Source organism: Giraffa tippelskirchi, chromosome 3 (assembly GCF_054371585.1).
Source record: "Giraffa tippelskirchi isolate mGirTip1 chromosome 3, T2T-mGirTip1v1.2.pri, whole genome shotgun sequence".
Lineage (NCBI taxonomy): Eukaryota > Metazoa > Chordata > Mammalia > Artiodactyla > Giraffidae > Giraffa > Giraffa tippelskirchi.
The window spans coordinates 19,783,148-19,797,493 of NC_137277.1; the positions used below are offsets into that span (position 1 = coordinate 19,783,148).

At 52.9% G+C, this 14,346-nt stretch overlaps 2 protein-coding genes across 5 annotated transcripts; both read right to left on the reverse strand.

Annotated features, from left to right (window-relative positions):
• Positions 1 to 926: 926 nt before the first annotated feature.
• On the reverse strand, positions 927 to 7,671 carry LOC145541309 (amine oxidase [copper-containing] 3). 3 transcript variants are annotated; one of them, XM_081577452.1, is made up of 5 exons: positions 5,923 to 7,671; positions 4,145 to 4,430; positions 3,512 to 3,641; positions 2,579 to 2,762; positions 927 to 2,314 (listed from the first exon to the last, which is right to left on the reverse strand). In XM_081577452.1, exons 1-5 carry the CDS (start codon positions 7,520 to 7,522, stop codon positions 1,806 to 1,808), a joined length of 2,709 nt encoding a protein of 902 aa, XP_081433578.1. In that variant the 5' UTR covers positions 7,523 to 7,671; the 3' UTR covers positions 927 to 1,805. The 3 variants fall into 3 exon arrangements, with proteins under 3 accessions (XP_081433578.1, XP_081433580.1, XP_081433579.1); XM_081577454.1 differs by having other exon boundaries at positions 927 to 2,762; positions 3,512 to 3,634; positions 4,210 to 4,430; XM_081577453.1 differs by having other exon boundaries at positions 927 to 2,762.
• Positions 7,672 to 8,173: 502 nt separating this feature from the next.
• On the reverse strand, positions 8,174 to 13,306 carry AOC2 (amine oxidase copper containing 2). Of its 2 annotated transcripts, none has more exons than XM_081577459.1 (4): positions 11,719 to 13,306; positions 9,587 to 9,791; positions 9,141 to 9,270; positions 8,174 to 8,828 (listed from the first exon to the last, which is right to left on the reverse strand). In XM_081577459.1, the coding sequence occupies exons 1-4, from the start codon at positions 13,304 to 13,306 to the stop codon at positions 8,562 to 8,564; spliced, it is 2,190 nt and encodes a 729-aa protein (XP_081433585.1). In that variant the 3' UTR covers positions 8,174 to 8,561. The 2 variants fall into 2 exon arrangements, with proteins under 2 accessions (XP_081433585.1, XP_081433584.1); XM_081577458.1 differs by having other exon boundaries at positions 9,506 to 9,791.
• Positions 13,307 to 14,346: the final 1,040 nt, after the last annotated feature.

Sequence of the window (14,346 nt, forward strand, 5' to 3'; positions counted from 1 at the left end):
CTGTTCTTTGGAACCTAGCTTCTGTCCAGCTCAGCTTCATCCACTGTTGACCCAGAAGTGAACCGGGGCTTGGAGCAGGACAGAGGGAGCAGAAGCTTCTGTGCTCCCTGGATATGATCTCCCTCAGGTCAGAAGCTGAGCAGCATCTGAAATCGGTTTCCTGTCCCTCACCGCCCAGCCCTACCTGGGCTTCCAGCAGGTGGAAGTCCACCCCTCCCCACTGCCTCTCATTACCCTTCTCTGAAGGGAGACAGACAGGGAGAGTGAGCAAGAGACAGCAAAAGAGATTTCTTGACATTTAACATTTTTTCTTGGAGATATACAGGCAAGAATAGGCAAAGGGGTCACCAGAGGCCACACCTCTGTGCAATGCAGGAGACCCAGGTTCTATCCCTGGGTCAGGAAGATTCCCTGGAGAAGGAAAAGGCAACACACTCCAGTATTCTTACCTGGAGAATTCCATCCATGGAGGAGCCTGGTAGGCTACTGTCCATGGGGTCACAGAGTTGGCCGTGATTGAGCAACTAAGCACAGAGGCCACACCCATTTCTCTGGGTCTCAAACACTTGAAAAAATTGAGTCCCTGGGCAGAGTACCCTCCCCTACCTTGCTGCTGCTGCTGCTGCTAAGTCGCTTTAGTCGTGTCTGACCCTGTGTGACCCCACAGACGGCAGCCCACCAGGCTCCGCTGTCCCTGGGATTCTCCAGGCAAGAACAATGGAGTGGGTTGCCATTTCCTGCTCCAATGCTTGAAAGTGAAAAGTGAAAGTGAAGTTGCTCAGTCGTGTCCGACTCTTCGCGACCCCATGGACTGCAGCCTACCAGGCTCCTCGGTCCATGGGATTTTCCAGGCAAGAGTACTGGAGTGGGTTGCCATTCCCCTATCCTACCCCTTCCCAAAAGACAAGTTACTTTAAAGAATGAAGTCAGAACTTATTTAGTCCCATTTATTATTTGAATAATAATAAATGAATAGGTAATACAGTCACGTTGTTCAAAATTCAAAATGCACAAAAGGATGTGTAGTATCAAGTCCCCTCCCTCCCAAGTCCCTACCTCCTGATTCCTCTTCACAGAGGCAACCAGTGTTACCCGTGTCTTCTGAATATGCATCCATAAGATATGAAAATATGTATTTATATGATCCTCCCCCATAAAACACAAATGGAGGTGCCCTGTACACAATTCTGTGCATTGCCTTGCTCTTTAGAAGAGTAATTTCTATAAAAAGATATAGTTTTATAGCTGCAGAGTATTGCTTTGTCAAGCCGTATTAGAACTTACTTAACAAATCTTCTAGGGAAGGACAGTTCTATTATTTCCAATCTATGGACAAGTGTGGAGAGACCCTGGATCCTGTAGGGACAGCCTGTGGGGGAGGCTCCTTCCCCAGAGGCCCTGGCTCATTTGCATGCTCACACATGATTAGTCAGCCCAGGCAGCATGGCATGGTGTGACTCGTCTTTCTATTTCCCACCCTTGGCCCTCACCCAGTCTACCATGTTGGCTATTGCCAAGTACAGAGAAGTACAGTGGCACATGGTGTGCCACTGGTCACACCACACACCTGGCACAAAATGATGACTCCTCATTACCACTGCACCCACAAACCACCTCAAGTGCTAACTAGGACTGCTGCTGCCTCCATGACCGTCCTCTGCAAGAGGATGCAAGACAGGCCTATACAAATGAGCAGAAAGAACTGTGGGGGAAACACCCTGCCCTAGGACTGAGGGAAGGGGCAGCTCCCAGACACGGGGAGACACATGGGGACTGTCCTCTCAAGCTAGATGTCCCTTGCATTTTCAGACTTCCACAGGCCTAGCGTCAGGAGAGGACACCAGAGTTGAAAAGTGAGAGCTGAGGAACATCCCCTCAGGGCCTGGAGGTAAATCCCAGGTTATAAGAATAGGGAAGAACAGGAGGGGGCGAGGCAAGAAGGAAGAGAGAGGAGGACCAGGATGAGAGGAAACATGGGCCAAAGAGCCCCTTCCAGCTGGACTCCTGGATTCACAAGCCTGCCAGGAACCATGCCCAGGGCCTCTGGGCAACCATCCCCAGAGACAGCCTCCTTCCTCTCCTCCCAGTAAGGACTGGGGAATCTCAGGAGAGACATGGCATGGCCTAAAATGATTTGGGGAAAGCAGAAAGCAAAGACAAAAGAAAAGAAAATGAAAAACACCAAACCAAAGAGTCTTCTGGAAAGGTGTAACCATGACTCCAGACTCTCGGCTGACCATTCCTCTCTTCTGTGACAGGAACCCAGCAGGTTGGGGTGCACAGAGCTGAGAAGCCCCTGATTCAGGCAGCATAGCTTCAGGATGATCCCAGCGAGGCGGTAAGCAAGGGAGGACCGATGGAGGAGAGAGAGGACCCTGGGGTGTGAGGAGGGAGAAGAGGGCACAGGCTCCCCAGCTCCTGGCCCTTCTTCTCCCCATACTCCCAGACCCTGGAGCCCCGGTCACATTCCCCATCCCAGGGAACACCTAGTTGTGGAAGAAGCCCCCGTGGGAGAAGGCAGGGAGGTCAGGGGCACAGGCAGGAGCTTTGGGCAGGCAAGGCAGGGAGTTGACCTCACAGAACCCAGCATCCTGGTCTTTCTGGAAGTAGATGGAGTCAGCAGAATTGATGGAGGGGTCCTCGTCAAAGAAGTTGTAGGGTCTCAGGAAGAAGCCCACACCGTTCCCCACTGTCACCGTGTTGGGAATGTCCTCTGCATGTGGGATGTGCAGGAAACCCGCTGTCACCCAGGCCACCAAGTCCTAGTGGGGGAAGAAAGAGGGTCATGACGCCTGGCGCTGCTAAGAACACCTCTTCCTCCCCCACAGGATTCACTTTGGGAGCCCATTATTACTCAAGAGGGCTTTAAATCTTTAAACGTTTTTTTCATAGTAGCCCAAAAGTCATAGCATAAAGAATCAACTTCATATTAGGAGCAACATCAGCCTCCAATGTCCCAGCCTGCAGGTGCCTTCTCTGACATTTCCCATCACATCGCCATCAGCCTACCCATGCCAAGAGAAATGATGACACCCACAGGATACTTTAGCACTTCCCCCAACTCTGGGAGAGTTCCCAAACTATAACTGAAGGAAGGAGAATGGAGGAAGGTAGATCAGGTTTGGGTGGCAGAAAAGTTCAACATTTGGAAATTAATCCTTTAGTGGTGAAGACAGAAGGGGAGAAGTTTTAGGTATAAGAGATGTGGTCTTTCCTGGTCATTCCAGCCCTTCTGAATCCTGGAGCCCTTAAAGGACTCAGTCCACAGAGCTGAGACTGAGAGAGCTGCTGCCTCTCCAGGAAAGGCTGGAGCCTCAGCCAGGGTCTGCAGATGAACTCCCAGCTTAGGAAGTTTCCCTCCACAGGTAATGAGCAGATCCACAAAAGCACAGAAGAACAAGTCAGCTCAGCCCTTCAGGTGATCACAGGTTTTCAGGCCCCCACCCCAAGAGAAGGTGGGGCTGGTCTCTGTGTCCCCCCACCCCTCCCTCTTCTCCCACAGTCAGCTGACCTTTCCAGCAATGGTCTCATTGTTGATGAAGTCAGCAAAGGCCACAGTGGGAGTCCAGGGGTCATTCTGATTGAAGATGCTGGTGCTGCTGGGCTCTGTCTCCTTCCTCTGGGTCACGGCCAGCTGGTACCTAGAGATGCGCTGATCAGGGGTCCATGGTCACTGTCCCTGTCCTGCTGCCCGATCATCATAGAAGGGAGCCAAGCCCATGGACCTCACCTTCCCAGCTTATCCCCACCATCACTGCGATGTCACCCTAGGGTGCAGGCGGTTTCCTGCACATCCCACATCCCACCTCGTGGGTGGCCCAACACCTTTTTTTTTTTTTAAAGATACAGTACTTGGGTGATCTTTTTCTTTGTCCTTCTTTTTTTTTTTTTTTGACCTGAGCCCAACATCTTTTCATGTCCTTCTCCTGTTGATCCTTTGGATTTCACAGCATCAGGAAAACAGGAAAGACTTATCTGCCTGGGACTTAGCCTTCCAAGGGGACCATGTATTTACTGTAGGCCTTTTGATAACCAGGAAATGTTTTGTGCTCTTACTTCACCTCGTGAACTGGGTTCCCAATTGCCCCTCCCAACATGCTCTTCTCATCTCATCCACCCTCCTCCAACAATACACACCACCCACCTCCCCCAGCTGATGGCTCTCTCCATGGAGCTGTTCTGGGGCAGTGGCTCCCCAGCAAAGCTGACCGTCTGGATGCGGTAGCCCCGAGGGTGCCCCCACTTGTTGTTCTTCTTGCTGGCCAGGTACAGGTATCGAGGGGAGACCCCTCCCAGGGGGAAGGCGGCCTGCTCCTCCGTCTCCAGCTGCTTCCGGGTCATCTGCAGCCTCTGTATCTGGTGCTCGGGGCTCCAGGGTACCGTCGTGGGGATAAAAGCCATGTCCTCAGCCCAGACCCAGTTCTCCAGTCCTGGGGGGTGTGAGAGGATGAGGAAGGGCTGGTCAGGCAGTTGCCCCACCCCATGGACTCTGCCTACACCTGGCTTCAGAGTGGGGGCCAAAGAGAAGACCAGACTGAGTGTGTCCCCTGCTTCCCTCCCCTCATCCCAGGATGTCCACATCTTTCAGCCAAAGCTGGTGACCTGTGAAATATTTCTCTGAGGATTTCACTCCTTCCTTGTTTCACATTCATTAGTGAAGATGCCTGTGCTCAGTGCTGGGGACATTCTGATGAATGCAACCTTACCCTTCTGCTCTCACAGAAGCCTGAGGAAAGCCAAGCCCTAAGGAGCCTACAGTGTGAGAGGAGCACATTCAAGATTCACAGTTAGAGGAAGCCACGTACAGGCAGGAAGCGAGGCAGTTCTGGTCCACTTTTCAGCCTGGCCTTAAGGATGTCACCAGCAGAGATGGCATGGCAGGGTATTCAACGCTGGGGCAAAAGAGGAGCAAAAGCAAAGAAGCCCAACTGTCACCTATTGTGTGTGTTTCCAGGGACACAGAGGGTGAGGGTGTGACTAAAACAGCACAGGGAAGAATCTGGAAGGCAGATGGCAGCTGCCCTCTGAAGGGACAGGCCTTGGTGGTCCTTTTGCAGTTGGGAATCCATTAGTGATGGGGAAAGTGGGAAGTGTGTGAGGGAGCAGGCTCACCTGGGCTGGTAGGTCCCTCTGAGCACAGGGTGAACCCTGGATCTGAGGGGAAGAAGAGTCGAAGTAGCAAAGAGAGGCCTGGCGTCCAGAGGGGACTGGCAGGAAGGCCAGGAGACAGGCTGGAGATATTTCAGCAGCAGAACAGAAAGAAAAATCTGGTGATGAAGTCAATGTGGGGAACAACAGTGAAATGTCATGGACTCCTAAATATCCCATTACCTTGGCTCTCTGTGACCACCAACTCCAGAAACTTTTCGGAATATTCCACAGTATCCTCTCTACCCTTCACATTTAAATGTATTGCGCCCAGAGATGAAAACTCGAGGAGGAGGAGGGCCCACCTGCCAAGGAATGTGCACCTGGGGATATCCAGAGCTGGCCTGGATGTGCCAGGGACTCAGCAGAATGCACCCAGATCTTCCCCAAAACCAGCACTGCAGGCAGACATAGATAAGCTGAAAAACAAATGTCTGCCTCACTCAAGTGGGGCCCGTATAGGTGCCAGGGAGGGAAGAGGGCAAAGAGGACCCTTAGCCCAGATACTATCTCTTCTCTAAGCTTAGCTGTTTCGCCAGATTTTCTGATGAGGTCACGTGGATGGAGTCTGGCATCTCTGCACCCAGCCAGTGAGCTAAGATCACAGGGAAATTCAACAGCCAACTCTCTCCCATCCAGCTAGGAGAAAGCATGAAACTCCAAAACCGCATACCCACATCTTCCTTTCCTGGGAAATCTCCATCAAACCCAAAGCAAATAGTGACAACTCCTCACCCCCTGTCCAGAATCATTGCCTCTGCCAGCATGTCTTACCTCCCACATCCAGATCCACCTTGTAGTGGGCACTGTGGGTGTGGACGGTGCCCAGTGTGTTCTCCCGAACCTGGTTTCCATATTTTTGGGCAGCACCAAAGAAGAACGCTGAGCTGATATAGCCTGTGGCATGGAATTTGATTTCCATGGCCCCACTGGGATGGAAGACCATATCCCACACATAGTCATAGTTGAGCAAGGTTGACACAGATCTGAAGACCAGCACTGTCTCCACAACGCCCCCAAAATATTGGGAATGAAAATCTGAGTGGTGTCGCCTCAGGGGCAGGCCCTTGTTCTGCTCAAATACACAAAAGGCATCGTGTAGGGTCCTGGGGGCTTGGGACTCCAGAATGAAGTGCCAGTCCACATAGGTGGCCAGATAGGGGCAGTCCACCCCTCGGGTCAGGGGCGTGGCAAACTTGCCCATGCCAAAGCAGCCATCCATATAGCGAGTGAGCATTGCTGCTGGGGTGTTCCCACCATAAATAGCCACGGCCTCTTGCAGGCTGATCTCGTAAGCCAGTCGTTCTCCTTGGAATCGAACGTCAAAGATCCTAGGACCACTGAAAGCTCCGAGGCCAAAGGAGAAAGTCCACAATGAGGAGGTCACTCGACTGCCCTGGACACTGAAGCGGGGGCCCTGAGGATGGAACTGCAGAGGGGGAGTTGGACCCGGGGGCACCTGGGACTTCAGAGACCAGGACCCACCTGTGCCATTGTCTGGGATCACCACCACATTCACCTGGCCAGCCTCAAACTGCTCCTCCAGCTGGGCCAGACTCTCATAGTAGCGGCCTTGAAAGAACACCTTCTGGATGGTCCACTGGGCAGGGTCCAGAGCCTTGTGATCTACCAGCAGCTCCAACCCCACAGGGTGCAGGAAGAACCCAGCCCCGGAAATGTTGTAGTAGAGGCCAAACCAGGTGGCCCGGTCCCCTGACTGCAAACCACGGGGGGCTGTGGTCATGGTCACCAGGTTCCCCCCTCCTTGTTTGTAGGAGCAGCAGTGGTGGAGGACACCAGCAGCCTGGGGCAGCTCTCTGTCAAAGATCATCTGGTCTATGTCCAGGTACTCTCGGAGAGGCACAGGGCGTCGGTAATACGGCAGGGGGCCCCCATGACGCTCCACGGTCACATCCCGCATGTAGGAGGGCCGGGGCAGCGGCCCCACCACCAGCTCAGTCACATTGGGCTGGGGTTGTCCGCCAAAGAAGACGATGGCCAGTGCCTCCCGGGCAGGTGAGGGGCTCCCCCTGTCCAGGTGGGCCAGGGCTGCAGCCTTGGGGGGCAGCTGCAGCTCTATTGAGAAGACGCAGTTGTCTGAGGGTCGGGCCTGGACTGCATCCACCAGGTCTGGCCCCAGCTTCTGAGTCAGGAAGCTCATCACAGCCATCAGCTCTTCTCGGCTCAGGTCTGCAAACAGCTGGTTCTGGTCAGGGTGTGTCCAGGGCTGGACACTGGGGGCTCCGGAGGGGCAGTAGTGAGGGTGGCTGGGTTCACCCCCATCTCCTCCCCTGCCAGCTAGTAAGACACACACCAAGGCAAAGATGGTGATGACAGCCAAAGCGAGGAGCACCAGGGTGGTCTTCTGGTTCATGGTCCTGTGAATATAGAGGCAGAGGATTGAACCAAACTGGAGACTCGTGTGCTCAGGCCAGCAGACGAGGGTGTCTTTTGGCCCCTGTATTGAGGGTGCCTGGTCTCTGGCTGAGGTTTTCAGTATTCTGATGCAAAGGAAACAGAAGGTGGGAAAAGCATGGGAAGGCTGGGGGCGGGGTGGGGCAACTGGGGCGGGGGGGGGGGGCGGGGGGGGGCGGGGCTAAGGCAGGGCAGCAGCGATTTCCACAGACCTTACATGGCTTTGTCTTCCAGACTCCCAGTTCAGATTCTGCTCTCTGGGTCAGGGTTGGAACAGGGGAGATCTGGTGTATGGGGAAGTGGTGGTGGGGTTTTCAAAATAATGCAGCTAACCAGAATGAGCACAGAAATGCACCGAAATGCATAGAAATGCCAGAGGGGGGCGGCCCCCAGCCCCCACTTTCCCAGAGCCAGATGTTTCCTTTCCTGCAACTGGAACTATTGTCCTCCTTCCAAGAACACCCCCCACCCCCCTTCTTCAGTTTCCCAAGCAGCATTTCTTGGCCGGGTCTGTTCCCCTTGCCCCCTCTCCTCCCTGGCTAATTTCCTTGGCCAGAATCCCCAATATTCTCTGGGGGAGTCTTAGATACTTCAAAAGTCAAAGAAGAAATTCAAGTAAAAATCTCATAATACTCTTTATTATAAATTACACACACCATGAGTTTTTTTAAAAAATTCTATTTTTCCATTTCAATGCACATGCATAAAGAAATGTCTGGTATAACGTTCACCAAATGTGAATACCAGCTATTTCTGAGTGGTAGGATTTGTGATGTTTTTTGCCTGAATATTTTAATAACAGCATTATTTGTATAAATTCATCATTTTTAAGACAATGAACTGGAAACAGGAGTTTACCAACAGGGTATATGGGGGTTTATGTGGTAGGAGGCTATTTCCCAAGGGTCAGGAGAGCAGGACGTGGAAACAGGAAGGAAGGTACAGGTCTTAACACCACCACCACCCTGCCCTGCCCATGTCCCTCCACACACTCAGGGCTACAAGTCTTGGTAAGAAAAAGTGGGCAGGTCAGGGACACATGCTGCCAGGTGGGGAATGCAGGCCACATGATTCATACTGCAGAGCCCAGCATCCTGGCCTTTCTCAAAGTAGACACTGCCAGGGGAGAAGATGGAGGGGTCCTCATCAAAGAAGTTATAGGGCCGGAGCAAGAAGCCAACTCTGTTCCCCAGAGTCACTGTGTTGGGGACATCCTCAGCGTGGGGGATGTGCAGGAAGCTGGCTGTAACCCAAGCCACCAGGTCCTGCAGGAAGAGGAGGAGCTGGAGATTTTGAAGGCGAGACCCAGAGAACCTCCCCTCAGCCACAATCCCGTCTCCAAATAACAGGCTTCTCCAAGTAACAGCCCCAGGCCCAAATAACAGGCTTCTCATCCATGTGAGAAGCTGTAGTTTGGTCCCAGAGCTAATCTCACCCTAGGAGGGATGAGCCATGTTGGTCATCAGGGGACTCTCTGGCCCCTAATCTAAGAGCTGGAAACCTACCATTCCCTCCATCCTACAGCCATGACACTAGGCTCAGGGGAGCCCTGGTCCTCTGCCCCTAGGGCTACCAACCTCTCCTAAGAGGGTCTCATTGTTGATGAAGTCAGCAAAGGCCGCAGTGGCTGTCCAGATGTCATTCTGGTAATAGATGCTGCTGCTCTGGGACTCCTCCTCCTTCCTCCGGGTCACCACAAGCTGGTATCTGATCAGGAATGTTGTAGGAAGGCAGTGTCAGGAAACATCAAGGGCCTGGATAGCCCAGATAGCCTTTGGATCAGGTTCTGTGTGAGACTGATTCCCGTCCCATTATCTGCTTGGATCTGAGAGATCCAGGGGTGAAGGGTCCACCAAGGTTAGTGAGCTGGGGTCTCTTAAGAGCTGGGATGGGAAGGGGACCAGCCCTTCCCTACCACCCAGTTCCCCAGGGCCCTCCTCACCTCCCCCAGCTGAGGGCCCTCTCCATGGTGCTGTCCAGCGGCATGTGTATGCCAAGAGGGCTGTGGATCTGGATTCGGTACCCGCGCTGATGACCCCAGGCATTAGTCTGGTTGCTAGCCAAGTAAAGGTAGCGGGGAAGGGGGCTCCCCAAGAAAAAAGCCGTCAGGTCCTCCCTTCCCAGGACCTGCCGAGTCAGCTGTGGGCGCTGCAGTTGGTGCTCCGGACTCCAAGGGGCTGCCACAGGTTTAAACACCACGTCTTCAGCTACCACCCAGTTTTTCAGCCCTGCCAGGGTGAGGGGAGGGAGAGGAGTTCCACACCAGGTGAGACAGGTCCCTTGTCATCTCCGTGATGCCCACTGCACTGTCCTGAAAAACGGCCACAGAGCCCAGCAGAGAGCACTCTGCGCTGGGAGCCAGGTCTGGACTTGAGGGCTAGCCGATCTTCTTTGAACCTGCCCTGTCCAATAGCTACCACCAGTTACAAGTGGCTCTTTCAACTTAAAACTTCAGTTCCTTAGTCACACTAGCTACATTCCAAGTGTTCGACAGCTACCTATGGTTGGTAGCTTACAGACTAGACAAGGCAGGCATATATTTCTATAGCTGCAGAAAGTTCTGGGCCTTGATCTATCCAATAGACCTTGGACCAATTATTTGCCTCTCTAGTGAAGCAAATTTGATTCACCTTGTGAGTCTCTACACTAGGCATAAAAAAAGTTGTTCTGTGGCTGAGCTCCGTAAGTGGAAAAGCACACACAGGTGGCTAACAACATTCTTCTAACTATGAAAGGGATTTTTGTCTTGGGGAAGCTGGCTGGAAAAACCTGATCCCCTCTTCTGGTGCCCTGCATACTCCTCCTGACTCTGAAACTTTTTCTTCTCTTCTCAATTTGGCAGGGACCACTTAGTCTTTTTCACAAATACATTTGTATCTTTAAACTGTCTGGGGTGATCCCTGAAACCTTATACTCTTTCTGCAGGTTCAGGCTGTTAGTTCCTTCCAGTCTGACTCCCACGAAGGTGCTGGCACAAAGGAGCTGTCCTGAATGCCGCCAGTGCCCTGTGTGCAGGCGCCTGACACAGCCTCTGGCCCACAGCAACAGCCTGCGCTGCACGCTCTAAGGATCCAGTAAGTGTTACTTGATTTTACGTCCTAAGACAAGGCTCTTTAACATCAAAGTGCTGGAGAGAAAACTTCAAATCAGAAAATAGTCATATACTGAATTTGTCAAAGAATAATCTAGTTAATACTATCATTTCCATCATGCTATTTTCTTAGCTCTCCTTCCCTCCACCTCCACACCACATACACACACACACACAGAGGCACATGTGCCATCTTTATACTCAAGAGGATATGAAAATGTTTCACAAGAAATACGCCGAGTTACAGTGCATTATATACGGGCAGCCACTTTCTGACCCATCTCCCCCCACCCTCCTCGATTTCTGTAACTGTAAAACAGACAGGGTCTGGCAGATTCCAAATTTTCTCTCTGGGCAGTCTGATTTGGTTAATTGTTTTCTGAACTGGACAAAAAACTATCAAGAGGAGAAAGGCCCCTTGGTGCTTAGAGCCCTACTTGAGAAATCCCTCTACATTTGCATCAAGCCTGTTGCAGGCCTGCCATGTCACCAGAGAGCCTATTGTGATGACGCGTGCTGGCAGGAATGGGCTGACCCTCCCCAGAAGGCGCCTGGGCCCCTATCCTGTCTCCCCAGTCGTCTGAAATCCTGTGGAAGCAGCCCCCAGCCAGCGCCTCCCTCTCTCATGCCCCAGCACTACATCCACTCTATAAACCTCTTTAGACACTGCTTCCTACCTCTGCTCATCCCCTTGCTTTCCCTACCTCCACTCTCTCTCAGAATGAAGAACTCAGAGCCCCAAACCAGCTGCATCCAGCCTTGCAAGGCCAGTTCCCTACCCACAGAGAGGCTAAGGCAGCCAGCTAGCCCAGCACGGCCATTATGTTTCGTTTTAAAATTGGAGGTCAGAGGGGCCAAGCAGTGGAACCCTATCTTCTGCTAAACACCCAGTAGACCGAGCATCTAGGCTGACTGCAGTCAAAACACTCACATCAGTCCCTGCTGTTGCCACAATAAACTGTGGTACTGGAATGCCACCCTCTTACCTCTTTGGGCTTGATGTGGGGGTCTCCTTTCCCACTGGCCCACCCCAACTCTCCATCCTCATCCCCCGGGGCACTCACCTGCCACATCCAGGTCCAGCTTGAAGTGGAAGGCATGTGTGTGCACCGCCCCCAGCACTCGCTCCCCCACGCGGTTCCCAAAGAGGAGGCTCTCCTCTCCCCCACTCAGGAAAGCTGTGTTGATGTAGCCCGTGGCATGGACCCGCCCTTCGACTGCCCCATTTGGGTGCAATACAAAGTCCCAAATGTAGTCATAGTTGCCTACAGAGGACACAGACCTGACTACGAGGGCTGAGCCAGCCAAACCACCATAGAAATGACTCTGAAGCTGATTGTGGTGCCTTCGGAGGGGTAGTCCCTGGGCCTCCTCAAATACACACACAGCCCCCGGGAGCAGCTGGACTGCCCCTTGACCCACCAATACGTGGGTGTCCACCATGGTAGACTGATAGGGGCAGTCTACTCCCCGCACCAAGCCCCGGCTGTGACGGCCAAGTCCATAGCTGCTATCAAGGTATCGGGTCATCATGGTCTTGGGTGAATCGGCACCATAGATAGACACACACTCCTGGACACTGACTTCATAGGCCACTCGCTCACCCTTGAACCGAACATCAAAAATTCGCATGCCACTGAACACCCCATGGCCAAAGGTAAATGTCCAGAGGAAAGACTCCACCAGGTGCCCTTGGACGCTGTACCGGGAGCCCTGAGGTGAGAACTCAAGAGGGGGGAGAGGACCTGGGGAGACCCGGGAGCGGAGGGATGAGGCCCCATCTGGCAGGGGTAGAGGAACTCTAACCACGTCCAGCCGGCCAGCCTTAAACTCCCATTCCAACTGACCCAAGTCGGCATAGTAGCGCCCGAGGTAGAAAACCCGCTGGACAGCCCAGTGGGCAGGGTCCAGGGCCCTATGGTCCAGCAGTAGCTCGAGCCCCACGGGGTGAAGAAAAATCCCAACACCTGAGATGTTATGGTAGAGGGCTATCCAGGTGGCACGGTCCCCTGAGTGCAAGCCACGAGGGGTGGCATGCAGAGCCGCCAAAGTGGAGCCATTGTAGTTGAAGACAGAAGCCAGGAAGACTGGGGCCTTGGGGAACTCCACCTCTTTCAGATGCGCCCACATCTGGGCAGACTCGGTTGCCAGCACAGGGCGTCGGTGATAGGGCAGGGGGCCCCCATGACGCTCCACAGTCACATCCCGCATGTAGGAGGGCTGGGGCAGCGGCCCCACCACCAGCTCAGTCACATTGGGCTGGGGTTGTCTGCCAAAGAAGACGATGGCCAGTGCCTCCCGGGCAGGTGGGGGGCTCCCCCTGTCCAGGTGGGCCAGGGCTGCAGCCTTGGGGGGCAGCTGCAGCTCTACTGAGAAGATGCAGTTGTCTGAGGGTTGGGCCTGGGCTGCATCCACCAGGTCTGGCCCCAGCTGCTGGGTCAGGAAATTCATCACAGTTGTCAGCTCTTCTCGGCTCAGGTCTGCAAACAGCTGGCTCTGGCCAAGGTGTGTCCAGGGCTGGGCACTGGGGGATACAGAGGGGCAGCGGGGAGGCAGGCTGGAGCCACCACGGCTGGTCAGCAAGACATAGGCCAGGGCAAAGATGGTGATGAGAGACAGTGCCAGGAACACGAGGACTACCTTGAGATTCATGGTGAATGCTGAGAGGTGAAAGGAGAGTCCCACCAGCTCCTCCTTCCACTTACTGACATCAAATCGGGGTTTATATTCAGGAGGATGGATAGGAATAGCGAAAACTCCACCCTGTGGGTTGGACGGGAAATTTCTGACCTTGATTTATATAATTCTGCTCCAATTTTCTGTTCTGTGGTTTGGCTCAAGGTACAACTTCCACGTGCATCGCCTTGGCCCATCCCTGAACTCCTCCCAGCAGCACGGTCGGTACCCACTCCCAAGCGCCATCATTTAGAGCAGATTAGAGGGCATTTGTATACGCACTAAACTCTACCTTCTGCCCAGAATGGGTCTGAGGAAGAATGCAAATCTCAGATGCCTGATCAAGTCCTATGAGCTACATGCAAACACTCTGGCCACTTTCCTACCTTCTGGCAGGCACTACCCCCAGTATTTCCAGGATCCACTGCCCAGTTCAGCAGTAAGCACTGTGTTCTGCCAGATTCCTAAGGCAAAGCCCTTGATCTGTAGTCTCAGGCCTCTTCCATCTAGTAGGCTGAGAAACAAGTGGTGAAGACCTGGCCACAGCAGTCAATTTGTATACCAATCGCAGGTCCCGAAGCGGTGTGACCTCAGGAGACTTACTTATCATGAGACTCAGTGTCCTGATCTATAAAGAAGGGATAAAACTACCCTAGAGATTCATGGAGAATAAATGTGATCACACAGATAGAGTGCTTCACAGAGCTTGACACGGGGCAGGCATTCAAAAACAGTCAGCTACAGGTACTGATCTCTGAAATAGAATAGAAGAGATGTTCCTCCACCATTCAAGACCTTAAGTCTTTTTTTTGTAGAGACGATGGATCCCAGATCATTGGATATCAGTACGCTATTCTGCAAGGTGGAAGTTAAGGAAAATTTTATTTCAGAGGGAGCTAAGATCCCAGACAGCCCTCCAAGTCATTTGAAAACCAAAACCAGGAATCCCTGGCATATCCTCAAGAAACTTAAGACATTATTCAGAAAGAAGTATTGTATAAAGAAAATGATGGGGT

Bases quoted from the DNA above. Each gene is read 5' to 3' on its own strand.
- LOC145541309 (XM_081577452.1), bottom strand. From the start codon at position 7,522: ATGAACCAGAAGACCACCCTGGTGCTCCTCGCTTTGGCTGTCATCACC. The intron at 4,431-5,922 runs GTAAGACATGCT...CACACCCCCCAG, and splicing joins GGTGGATCTGGATGTGGGAG to GACTGGAGAACTGGGTCTGG. The intron at 2,315-2,578 runs GTGAGGTCAACT...ATCATCCTGAAG, and splicing joins AGACCAGGATGCTGGGTTCT to CTATGCTGCCTGAATCAGGG.
- AOC2 (XM_081577458.1), bottom strand. From the start codon at position 13,306: ATGAATCTCAAGGTAGTCCTCGTGTTCCTGGCACTGTCTCTCATCACC. The intron at 9,792-11,718 runs GTGAGTGCCCCG...TCACCCTGGCAG, and splicing joins GCTGGACCTGGATGTGGCAG to GGCTGAAAAACTGGGTGGTA. The intron at 9,271-9,505 runs GTGAGGAGGGCC...ATTCCTGATCAG, and splicing joins AGGGCCCTCAGCTGGGGGAG to ATACCAGCTTGTGGTGACCC.